Below are 13,023 nucleotides of genomic sequence, written 5' to 3'. Positions count from 1 at the left end.
GTTGATGATCTCCAGCCATGATGAGTCTGAAAGTTATACTGATGAGGAGCCTCAACCTGAGTATCTGACTTCCCCACCCCAGGCACTGGATGAATAGTGTCTACAGGCAGTAATCTTTCATCCTGTTAACCTCCCTGATACTGGAGGCTGTTTGTTACACAGCATACACTACCTAGCTGATGAAAGCATCCTGGGCAAAAACTGAAGACAGTTCCAAAGCAGGTGGCTCCCTGCAGGTGTATGCCTTGAAAAACTCAGGGAAACCACCATCTTTTAAAAATTATAATTGTCAGTAGGATTTGGTAACACTGTGGCTTGTTTCTTTTAATTACCGACATTGTGACTTAATGACTTTGTTCTAAATTTGTTTATATACCATTAAATCTGTTCCGAGCTGTTTCCTGTGGCTGTTTAACTTACAGGATTATTTTAAGTGTTTCCGGTCTGCCTTTAAAAGCAAGTGCATGAAAAGCTTTAGGATGCTTTGGAATTGATTTGCCCTTTTCACATTTGTTTGGTGTAAGATGAAACTCGGGGACATCTAAGGGGAAGGAATTGCAAAAGAAAAAAAAAAAAAGCTGAGACTTCACATTTTAGCTTCATCACCAGTAAATTACGTTAACAAAATACTAATAAGTCTGGAAATCTCTGTACCTAGTGGTTAGACGGTTGGGCTTTGAGTTATTGTTCTGAAGATGGCTGGCCAAGTTTAAAAGCTGCAGCTGATGGAACGGACATTTGCATATGTAAACATGCAGTAATTCTGGGGAAGTAGCTGTGGTTCAGCTAATCACAACCATGCAGAAGACAAGCTATCTAAAAGAGATGGTGCCCTTTTTCATCTTAATAGTATGTGAGAAATCAAATATTCAGTGTCAAGTAAGATGTTTTTAGAGTTTCCATGGGCTTTCTGAAATGAGGTGATTGAGATATGGAGGAAGGGAGAGAGACAGAGAGACAGGCAGACAGGGTGGTGGAGAGAAACCACCTATAGGACAAATTCTTTGAGCTCTCTTGTTCATTGCATCATTTCACTGTACAAGACACTGTAGCAGGCCCAGGGGCTAGGAGTGTGCTCCAGACCTCACAGTGGAGCACTGTGGGATTTCTAACAGAGAACTAACTCGCTGCCACTGGGCATTCGAAACGTGAGGGTTTCTCTCTACTCTTTAAACCAAACTAGGAAAGAGACCCTCACAGCTACAGATGTCAGCCCAAGCAAGATAAATGAGACAAAGAGGTGACAGAGAAAAGACGTCTCGGCTTTCTCCATGCCAGCCTATAGCAGGGTGATTGCTGCCAGCATCCTGAGCGCTGCTGCCTCCTTTAAGATCCAGGAGGTGAGGGAAGAGAATGTTTGAAGAAAGCCATTGGCTCTTCTGTATAGTTACTCTTTCCCTCCTCCCCTCTGGGAGTTGCCAGGCGAGTAGGGGAACTCTTGGCAGCAGCATTGGTTAATACAGTTGCTTTGACTGTCCCTGCACCTGAGGAGGGAATGAGACGTTTACTGTGCCATGACAAGCGTGCTGCTCCTCAGGAAAGAAATTATTCCAAGCCAACGAAAACTTTGTCATTTAAATAAGCTTGTTGCTACCTGACAGTAGTTTGCAAGCATTTTTTTTTTTTTTTTTGAAGATAGATGCCTCTTCCAGCTGATGGAGCCACTGAGTGTAAGAGTCAAAGGGGCCGCTGCCCTGGCAGGTGTCTGCTCAGAGCCACAGGAACTGCTCTGTGCGGGGCAAATGGGGAAATCCAAAGTATGAAGGCTTCTTTACTCTATTCAGGGTGTCCTGAATGGGCCTGGAGCCTGTGTTTTAGCAAGTGTCCCAGAGGGTCTGCATGCCAGTGTGGAGAGAGGTGGCTTCTGCTTGGTTCTTACTGTCCCCAGCTGATTTGTGTAGGGTGCATAGTTTTTAATGGTGAAATAGCATTGAGACGGTTTCGTCTTCTGAGGGAAACAGCATCCTAGTTTTTTCTTCCTATTTCCCCCAGTTCCGTTCCTGGAGCAGGAGTCCCATAGCTCGCAGCCTCCTGATAAGTTAACTCATCCAGCTGTGACCACCAGCCTCTACCACCCCACCAATCTCTTCCCGCTCTTTTTGTGTCCTGTCCCATCCCCTCTACAAAAAGGCAAATCATCCCCCTCCACCCCCAACAAACAACTCCTGAAGTACAAGTTAATTATGTTTCTAAACAAATACAAAGCTGGCTTTCTTTGATAAATGTAGGCGACCAGTGTGTGTATCAGCACTCTGTGTAGCAAGGTGCAAAGTATCCTGGGGTGATTAATACATAGGGAAAAAATAAAAACAAATTCTTAAAAGTCAAAATTTAATGACAGAGTTCCCAGTGAGATAGCCCTACACAGCCACTGGATTAGGAATAAATGAGAAACTGCCCAAGTGTTGATGGTGAAATGTGGAGCACCTGGACCCGTCCCACATTGCAGACGGGAATGTAAAATCATGCCACCACTCTATAAAACAGTGTGTTGATGTTTTCAGTAAGGACACAAAAGCTTACTGTACAGCCCAACAATTCCAGGCATCTCCCCAGGAGAAATTAAAAACATATTTGTACGTACACAAAAGCTCATCATGTGAATGCTGATGATATCAGTCTTCATAATAGCCACAAACTGAGAACAACCTAAATTATCCAGTAAGTGATGGTTAGGTGAGCGAAATATGGTATATTCAAACGCTGGGCTGTTATTTTAACATTAAAACAAATTTGAAGTTGTGACATGCTGCACGTGAGTAAATGGCAAAAGTGTGCCAAGTGAAAACTGCCGAAACAAAGTGCTCCATCGTGGGTGTCATTTATGCGAATGTAGAAAATGCAGGTTTGTAGAGAGAGTGATGAGTGTTGGGATCTGAAGATGAAAATGAAGATCAACAACTAATGGTTTTAAGGAGACTCTTTTTGAATGATGGAATCGTTAAACCTGGGCTGTGGTAATCTACACACCGAACCACAGTTATACTAGAGAAGTTTTAAGGAACGTGAATTTACCCCATGAGGCTGTTCATTTTATTTACATAAAGTGTGCGCCATGGTCAAATAACCAGTACGTGCTTTCTGTGTGTGAGAGAGAGGAACTGTGGTCAAGGGTAGTCTGCACAGCCCTTGGGTTGGCCAGCCAAGGGTACCCTCTCCATGAGGAAACAGATGAGACTAACTGATCTTGGATTTTCACCTTCCAAAACTGAGCTAAATAAGCCCCTTTTCTTCTTGTAATAAATTACCAAACTTCTAGTGTTTCATCATAGCAACAGAAAGCAGTAATACAAGCAGTCAGCGTGTGCTGGGCCCCCTATCATGACTCATAGGAGAAAACTAATTTCCATTTTCACTTAAGACTGCCCTCGATGAAGCACAATAAATTTAATTTTACAAAAACTTGTGCTTGGAGTGCATCTTTTTGTCAGCCTTGCAGTGCAGTGAGAGTTATGCATAAAGCATTTCCTTTGCCTGCCCAAGGACAGCATTTTGGTGAAGAAAAGCACTTTCGAAGTTGATGGAGTTGTTAGCTGAATTAGCAGTTCTTTCTTTTAATGGGATGGCATAGCTCCATTAAAACGAAGATGCCCGGCAGGCTGAGTGGGGGTGGCACACGCCTGTGATCCCGGAACTTGGGAGGCAGAGGCAGGAGGTAAGCCTGGTCTACAAAGGTAGACTAGGATAGCCAAAGCTACACAGAAAAACCCTGTCTTGAAAAAAGCCCTCAAACCTGGTAATTTGGCATGTCATTTCCCAACAATGAATGAAAAGAGATTATCACTTCAAGGAAAATGATTGGGGTAGGTTTTTTGTTTTGTTTTGTTTTGTTTTTTTGCCAGTGATAAAATTGAAACCTTAACCAAAAACTATAATGTTGGAAAGCCTTGCATCTACCAGTATGAACCTGACAACAGTCAAGAGATTTCTGACGGTACAGGTGGAGAGTGCAACAAATGCATTTTTAAATAATGTGAATGAAGTATCAAAATTTGAAGACTGTAGATACTAAGCATTGGAGCACTGTCCTAGTGACTAACAGCGTGCACCCTGGAGTCAGAATGCCAGTATGAGCACTCTTTACTTAAATCACTCAGTTAAGTTCTTCACCTCTCAGCGCCTGGGCTTGCTAATTTATAAATCGGGGATTAGGTGATTAGAAATAGTGGTGTTCCCTGTAATCTCAGCACGGTAAAGCTGAGGGGTGAGGCTTGAGACCTCAAGAGCAACACTGTCTCAAGAATGAAAAAGGAAAAAATAAAAGGTAATAAATGGCACCTAACTCAGAGAAGTGGTGTAGGTGTGAAAATGAGTCAATGTAGGCGAATATTTATGAACCACAAAATAAGTCAATACATGTAAATTCCTTAGGATACTGTCTTACTTAAAGTAAATCCTCAGTAAGTTGTTACTGTTGGTCTTGATGAATTATAATTTGTAAAATAAAGACATGAATGCACATGAGAAAGTTTTGCCATTGAGCCTCTGTCATTTGGGGGTTTGTTCATAAGGAGTATGTAAAATAGGCCTTTATGAAGAGATGATGTAATTATGTACGGTAGTTTAATAAGTAGACTATTGAAGAGGCTACAGTTGTGTGGCCTTTCAGTTTCCTGCCTCTGTGGGGTTGAAAACGATGATGTATCATTTGAGCTCTAGAAATCAAGGAGATTATATGGCGAGAAGGAAGTGGCATACTGTACCTGCCCACTCTCAGTGTTTAAGAAAACATACGGCTTCAAGAAGAAAGTGCCCACCTTGGAGGAAACCTGTATCTCTGACCCTGCAGGGAGGCTCCATTTGAGCTCTTTTCCTCTCAAAGACTCACACAGAGAGGCCGGGCGTTTGCTGGCACTGCTTCTCTGCTCTGATACTCTGTGCTGAGCACCTTGCATGATGCTTGAGGCCCCTGTCACGCAGCACAACCCCAATGGTAAACAGTGGACATGGGCCCTGGGCGCCTGGAGCTGGTGTGTTAGTTTACTAATTCTCCCGCCTGCTTTGTAAAAGACCCAATAACTATGTGTTGTTCCCTGTCTACCCCAGCAGGGGAGACAGTGTATAGCCCATACTTCTTTTGAAATTTATTTTGTTTATCATCGGGGAGCTTGGCCAACGCATGCGTCTGTAGCATGCATGTAGAGAGAGCTTTAGAAGTTCTCTCCTTGCACTGTGGCATCTGGGCATGGCTCTCAAGTCGTCAGGCCCATGTGATAAACTTTTCCTCACTGATCCAGCTCACCAGCCTTACTTTATACTTCTTAGAAGGGTTGTGAATACAGTTTTACTCTAAGGTGGTAAAGTGGCCTGTAGGAAAATGGTAATTGTGTCCTTTTCCTAGAACATGAAATGACCATATTTCTAGAGTGCTAATATTATGCAGAGCCACTCTTGTCTGATGGTAAATAACAACCAGGCAGAGCATGTAAGAGTGGCTGGAATGTCACTGACTGAAATGGTGTCAGCTCTCTGCAGAGAAAGAGACACAAAAGAATCCATTTGGGGTCCGTCTGTTTCATTTCATCTAGGCTCCTCCACAGTTGGGGAAGCTCATGAGCTAATCCTCTGTGGTATTTAACTCCTAAATTAAATAGTGGTCACTTCAGTTTGGGCCTCAGTTCAAGTCCTTTAAGTATGAATAGCCTCCTGTTAGTGTGCCTTGGAAATTTCCTTCCACTTTAAGGGTATGCTTTTGGAGCTCTGTGTAAAGCACTTTTTGTACGTCTCTAAGAGCCCAGGATGGTAGATACACCAGCACTTTAACACTTCAATGTCTTTCCTGTGTGGCTGCTATGCTAGAAATACAAAATCTTGTCAACCTAAAAGCCAAAGGCTTTGATCAATCCAGTAGAATCTAGTTCCAAAATTTACTGTGATGTAAAACTATTAGTCATTGGTAGTCCTGTCCTTGTCCTTATCCTTGTCCCAGCTACGGCCTTAGTGTCTTCACCACAGCCAGTTCTCCTGGACAGGTAGACAGTGCCTGTGATTGTCCCATCCCTCTCTTCCTAACACTGGAACCTTTTGTCAACTTTCTCACCATTAAACATCAGTAATTAAACGCTAGCTGCTTGCTGTTTTCTAAACAGAGTGTACCTATTACAAAGCCAACTCCTCTTTTCTTTACAGTACTTCCTGTTCAAATGTCTGGCTGGCTCTGCCTGTATTGTGTAACATCTCTGCAAGGACCTTGGTGGGGTACACAGCTTCAATAGAGGGGCACATCAAGGAGGTTGTGACAAAAATGCTTGCTATCGCATAATCTCAGCTTCTCATCCTGTATTTTATGTATGTTCTTGTGTTTCAGGAAAAAAGTGCCAGCTCGAATGCAAGGCTTAAAACTAATAAAGAAATCCCTGGATTAGTCCATCAGCCCAGAGCAAAGTAAGTTCTACTTTCTGTTTTCCTTGTATTGTCTTTAAAACTCCATTTTTGCCTACCAGGTAATCAAGGCCTATAATAAAGCTTTAGTAATTGAGACAGCAAACAAAACATAGTCTCAGAACATCCTCTGTGCATATCAAAGTTGACAGTTTCAGGCCAGTTAGTAAAATAAACAAATAAGAAGGGTAGTTTTTATGGCTCTTGGACAGAGGGGGATTTTAATTAAGATATAAAGTATATATAAATCTTAAGGAAATTTACTAATTAATGGCTGCATTAAAATTATGAACATATCATCATTAGACTATACCCAAAACAATAGAGGTCACAAAACAGAGGATGATATACAAATGACAGTGTAGATTTTCCAGACTATGGAAAATAATTCAAGAAATAAAATCACATTTCCCACACAGCAGTATGTATGGGTGGCATGCATGCCTTCGTGCATGCGTGCTTGTGTGTATGTGTGTGTGTGTGTGTGTGTGTGTGTGTGTGTGTGTGTGTGTACACATGTGTGTTTTAAGTTGCAAGCAGAATCTTGTGTACTAGGAATGCCTTGAGAGTAAGAAAAAAAAGACAAATGCCCTTAAACGGGGCTATGTTAAGTGAAACACAGGATGTTTACACAATGAAAGATGGGTTGGCAGTTCAGCCAAGTGCTTTGCAGCCGTGCACACTGCTGCATGGACCCTGGCGATTTGAAATTAATCCTACATTAGTTACACAGGACATGTTGCACTGTATAAATTTAAAAAATATAACCAAAGCAGATAATTGGCTCTTTAGCACATTCCGAAACACTGCAAGGTAAAAGGCAAGAGGGTTTCTCTCTGGCAGAGGGACACACAGCTGGGAACTAACTTGAGTCAGCTATAGCTTGTGATCAAAGTTCTGGTAATTAGTTTTGGCTTGAGTTTTATGGGTACTTACATTGTTTTGTTTGTTTGTTTGTTTGTTTGTTTTGCAAACAAAACAGTTAAACAAATAAAAGTGACCATTTCTGGGAGTGGGTCAGAAAGATTAGAAGGAATCTTCTGCCCCAAAGTTCAGTTGAAAATGGCTGACACTCATAAAAAGAAAGCAGGATACGAGGAAGAGGATCTCAGCTGGCTGCTGAATTATGGGTGTGCAAGTATCGAGGCAGACCAAGCTTTGCCTCTGTCCACTTGAATTTCTATCTGGACCTAAGAATTAAACCGTCACAGATAGATAAGCAGGAAAAGCATACAGATGCCAGGAAGCTCTGTAGAAAACAAAGACCCCCAAAGCTAGTGAAAACCTCAGTGTTGGTAAGTTGAGCAAGTAGAAGCAATATGTTTGAGGATGGTACTTTCTATCTTCTTAAGTTTCTGTTGCTATGATAAAGCATCACAACCAAAGTCAACTTGAGGACGAAAGGACTTGTTTCATCTTATGGCTTGTAGTTCATCATTGAGGGAAGTCAGGTCAGGAACTGATGTAGAGGCCCAGAAATGGAGCTAAGGTCCCTTTCTGGCTTGCTCAACCTGCTTTCCTGTGCCATCCAGGACCATCTGCCCAGAGATAACACCCCCAACCATGGGCTAGGCCCTCCCACGTCAATCATTAAGTAAGAAAATGTTCCACAGGCTTGCCTTCAGGCCAACCCTTTGGAGATATTTTCTCGCTTATTGTTCCCTCTTCTCAAATAATTCTAGCTTATCTCGAGTTGACAACAAACAAACAAACAAAACCAACCACAACTGGGATACCTCCTATGTAAATCAGATTTCCATCGCTGTGACAAAATACCAGAGAATATCCACCTGGAGAAAGGAAGGTTCATTTGGGCTGATAGTCGTTTGCTCTGTTGTTTCTTGGCCTGTGATGAAGCAAAAATATTGTGGCCGGGAGCATGAGCTATACAAAGCTGATTACTCTGTGGCAGCCAAGCAAGTGGAGGCAAGAGTGACAGGACAGACAACACTGAGTATGGAAAGAGCCAGAGACAAAATGCATCCTTCAAGAGCCTACCCCCAGAGTGTGGGGAATCTTATGAAAGAAGGAGAAATAGAAAGACCTGGAGGGGACAGGAGCTCCACAAGCAGAGCAACATAACCAAAAAATCTGGGCACCGGGGTCTTTTCTGAGACTGACACTCTAACTAAGGACTGTGCATGGAGATAATCTAGAACCCCTACACAGATATAGCCCATGGTAGCTCAGTGTCCAAGTAGGTGCCCTAGTAATGGGAACAGAGGCTATCTCTGACATGAACTCAGTGGCTGGTTCTTTGACCACCTCCCCCTGAGGGGGAAGCAACCTTACCAGTCCACAGAGGAAGACAAAGAAGCCAGTCCTGATGAGACCTGATAGTCTAGGGTCAGATGGAAGGGGAGGAGGACCTCCCCTCTCAGTGGGCTGGGAGAGGAGCATAGAAGAAGAAGAGGGGAGAGGGCTACAGCTGGGATACAAAGTGAATAAACTGTAATTAATACAAATAAAATAATTAAAAAAAAGACTGCCCCTGCTGGCCTACATCTTCCAGCTAAACCCCCCCTCACTACGGTTTCCACCCCCTCAGTAACCCATTAGACTCTGTCAATGAATCCATCAGTGAGGGAACTTGATGACCCAGGGCCCCACCCCCAGAGACCCTTCCTCTGAGAATCCTAAGCCTTCATGGCATTATCTTTGGGAGGTTGTTATCAGATCCAAATCATATATTTTTGTGCCTTATATTTTTGTGGCTGAAGTTTTCCATGAGTGGAAACCTGATGCATCACTGGAAAAGAAAGCCGAATGCCTTCAGCGCTGAAGCCTGTTTTGCCCATCCTTCCTTCATTGGATTGCTTTGCCTCAAGGTTCCTTAGTCTCCCTGAGCTGAGAAGCCACAGAAAGAAAAGCTTCTACCAGTACAAGGCCATCTTACAGAGCTTTGCCAGGCCCAGTAGGGTATTCGCTGAGCCTTGTTAGTTAAAGCAGACACCAGTGCACAGCTTTATAAACATTTAGGTCTAGCAGATATTAGCCTCCCGTACTCATGCTGTACAAGCTTGTGTGCAGAGCAGCAGTAGTCCCTTCCTAGCAGGGAGAGAGGAAAGATAACCAAGTTTCAGACAGGGAAGTAGGACCTTGAGGGAGCATTTGTTCCTCTGGTGAGCCATTGTCCCTCTGACAGAAGCATTCATCTGAAAGAGCTTATGTCGAGCATGAGGTTTTGATGACAACAAGGCCCCTCTCCATTCCACCAGTTCCACCTACTACAGGGAGCACACTGCGTGCATTTCGAGAGTGAATCTGCCAGGTATGGAAAGACAGACAGGCAGCGTTTCCTGATCCGTGGACACTGCAAACTAAAAGCACTGAGCCTTTTGTGCTTGCGTCTCCATACACACCCTTCCTTGGGTCAGTGGCCTTCACCTTCAGTCTCAAGCTCCCGATACAGAACTTGTGACCACGGAGCCGGCAGACACACTTGCAGAGTTAAGGTACCCGCTCCCGACCCTCCGCGCGTAGGCACAACTGCTGAGCAGGCATGGCTGTTTCACGTCCTAGTCATTAGATGAAGACGTAAGCAGAAGGTGGCGACAGCTGTAGGTGGCTAGCGGTAGGACGCCTGCTTGTGTCTGAAGGGGAGTCTGCGGGCAAGCACCTGACCCATTGACAAACCTCACTGCCTCCTTGACGGGTCAAGAGTCACATGAATTTAAATAGTGATCCGTCAGTCAATTAAATATTTATTGCCTTGCTCTTACATGCTGAGTAAAGTTTACAGCGTGAACACCAAAACCTAAAAATACCGTTTCCGTGGGGTCTTTTGGATCACGAGGCTACACAGACATCTGTCTTTTTTGTTATACACCTATTTTAACATCTTTGCATCCTGGGACATAGAACTGTCAAGAGCCTTGCCAAGAACAAGAACCAAAGTGTGGCCATGTGGCCAGCATGGGCGCCAGGAGGTTTGTGTTCTGCACCCTCGGGAAGCCTCGCCCTCACTGCAGACAGCTGAAAAGCTTGGCTGTTGCTGTTTCAAAGCCTGGAGCAAAGCTGTATCCGGGCACAAAGCTGAGGGAGGACCATCATCACTCCGACAAAACACAGCCAGAAAACAGTCTCAGGATCAGGCACAGAAGTAAACCGCCCGGGGCTGCTGGTGGTTCATTGACAACCAACCAGCCCTGTCCATGCTGGTGGCCCTGGGTATCAGAGTAGCACAGGCAAGTAGTGATTTAACACTGCCATCATGGCCTGTGGTCAGCAAGGGAACACTGGCAGAGGCTAATAGTGAACCCTCTATTAAAAGACAGGTTTAAAGCAATGAGGACGCTGGGAAAACGTGGTACGCACACTGTCTTTTCTGCTCAGGATCCTGCAAAGAGAAGGCTGTTCACTGTGTTCTCTTCATACCAGATTCTTGCCCTGCCCTTTAAACCTGCATACGAAAGAGGGTCCAGTTCCCAAATAGAACATCTCCGCTCTTTGAGCGGTTTTGTAAAGGATGGCAGGATTTCACGCTATGTGTGAAAGTGCCTTGTAAACTGTGAACTGATTAGTGGTGTCGCAAGTTTACGTCGTTTTCCTCCCGGAGCACAGCTGATGTCCTGTGCTCACAGATTTTTCAGTCTTGGCTTTACACCTAGAGGGAGTCTAGTCCATGGAAAGCCTGATGGTTTCAGGACACTTGTGCCCTCCTGTGGCTTCTAAGGGGTGACGAGTCATGCTAATAGCACACATGTCATGCTAATGACACGCAGAAGCCTACACTTAGCTTAAAGCGAAGAAACCATTCTAGGCCTGCCCTCCGCCCTTGTCCGCAGATACTGCAACCAACGCAGTGTGTGTCTTTCATCCAGTGCCCTTCACCTCTGTGGAACATCTCCAAGTACGGACAGGCTAGAAGGACCATATCAGCACTGAGGCCCATCCTGCCACGCCCTTCCCTACGATTCCCGTTCACTTTGCCTTTTTAATGTGCTATTCCCGCCCACTACACCAGCTATCTAACTGAGCCAGTTAAGCAGCACAGGACAGGCAAGCACATGGGGGTAAAGGCTGCTCAAAGGCGCTGCTTGACTCCACGTATTCCAGTGGAATTTCAGGGTGCAAAGGTGCAGAAACTGGTGAGGGCAGTGTCAGGCCATTGTTCTGTCCTCTGCTCTCGTGCCTCCAGCCAGTGCTCACAGCTGGGTATGCCAGGGCTACTGCCTCTGTAAGACCCGTGTTTCCATCTAACTAGGATAGTTTTCTCTGTCACACACAGAGCTGAAAATGCCACATTGCACGTCCTTATTTTGTTCTTTTAGAACCCTAAATGTGTTTTTAAAGATTTAAAAAAAAAATTGGCAGGCCCCACTCAGTAATATCAGTAGAAATGACCCCTGCCCCCCGAGGGGAAGTTGTCTTCCTTCCCTCATGAGCACATGCACTCGCAGACTTAGGAAACATGTGCAAGCTCAGTGCCATGGCACTGCTCGAAAGCAGCTCTGAGGTATTAGTGGGAAAGTCTGCAGTAGGTAAGAGTCTGCCCCAGAGTTTAAGGCATCTCCCATCGCTCCCTTGAGAGGGTGTGGTCTCAGAAACACTGAAATATGCCCTTACTCTTCTTTATTTTCCAGCATGCACATCTCTGAAAGCCAACAAGAATTCTTCAGAATGCTGGATGAAAAAATTGAAAAGGTAAGAAGGCAAGACAAACAAACGGCATCATTTCAAGATAAATGTGCTAATTGCAAGATAGGGTGATGTTCTCAATCTTTCGGCAAAGGATTAGACAGAAAGTTAAAACGACACAAAAAAAGAGTGTATATGGAAATAATGTGATAGAGCCCCTATCACATAGTCCTAGGCTGCTCTAGCTCGTTCTAGCGGGTCAGGTCAGGGAGAGGCCGCCGAAAAGCTCAAACCTCAGACTGCAAGGAGGGCAGCTGCCTACAAAAGTCTACAAGTGCCCACGTTTGCCTGCCGCTGCTCTGAGTTCTTCATGGGCATCTTGTACCTGTCTCCATTACTACCTTCTTAGGCGATGACCTTTCTGCCTCCAGACCGCACCGGCCGAGTGCTGTTACAGATGACACAGAGCGCCATTGTCTGCCTTTTGCCGAGACTCACAATGCCTGAGTGACTTTCCCACAGTTGCCTGGCTAATACAATAGTCCCCTTAAGCTGCGGCTTCCCTTTCTACAGTTGCAGCTACGTGCAGTCAAGCACGGTCCAAAAGTTCTAATGGAGAATCCAAATAGTAATTCGTAACTCTTCAGGAACGGCTAACTACTGTCATAGTTTCTGTTCGCGGTCATTGACCTCTTGCTCTGACAGAGTCGTAGTTAAGCTTTATTATACATGTGTGAGTATATGTACGTTCACACACGACCTTACCATATTCTGATCAGACTGCACAAATCGGGGGGAGGGGAACCTACGACTGTGACAGAGCTGGAAATCCCTCTCGCCCGGTACTGTTGGAGCTCTGCTGTTGGCACCACGCCGCCGCCTGAGTGTTTGTGGTTATGGTACATGACGCTCAGCAGCAAAGGGCTCTACTGCTGACGTATAGACCTTTTATACTACTGAGAGCCGTCTCGGCATGTGTCCCTTCTGCTCATAGCCAAATATAGGTTGACTGTTAAGAAAGAGCGGCCTTGTCACATCAACATCCTTCTCATGCATCTCACG

At 44.7% G+C, this 13,023-nt stretch overlaps 1 protein-coding gene across 1 annotated transcript in view; it reads left to right on the top strand.

Annotated features, from left to right (window-relative positions):
• The window catches only part of C11H1orf21 (chromosome 11 C1orf21 homolog), a 194,291-nt gene that overhangs the window by 160,416 nt on the left and 20,852 nt on the right, over window positions 1-13,023 (top strand). Inside the window, exons 4-5 of the mRNA XM_060364451.1 lie at window positions 6,308-6,384; window positions 11,967-12,027. Coding sequence (XP_060220434.1) covers window positions 6,308-6,384; window positions 11,967-12,027 — 138 coding nt within the window. The remainder of the gene's footprint in view (window positions 1-6,307; window positions 6,385-11,966; window positions 12,028-13,023) is intronic.

The sequence above is a fragment of the Meriones unguiculatus genome, chromosome 11, assembly GCF_030254825.1.
Source record: "Meriones unguiculatus strain TT.TT164.6M chromosome 11, Bangor_MerUng_6.1, whole genome shotgun sequence".
Classification (NCBI taxonomy): Eukaryota; Metazoa; Chordata; class Mammalia; order Rodentia; family Muridae; genus Meriones; species Meriones unguiculatus.
The sequence above is the reverse complement of the archived record's forward strand: the minus strand, read 5'-3'. Positions and strand labels throughout refer to the sequence as shown.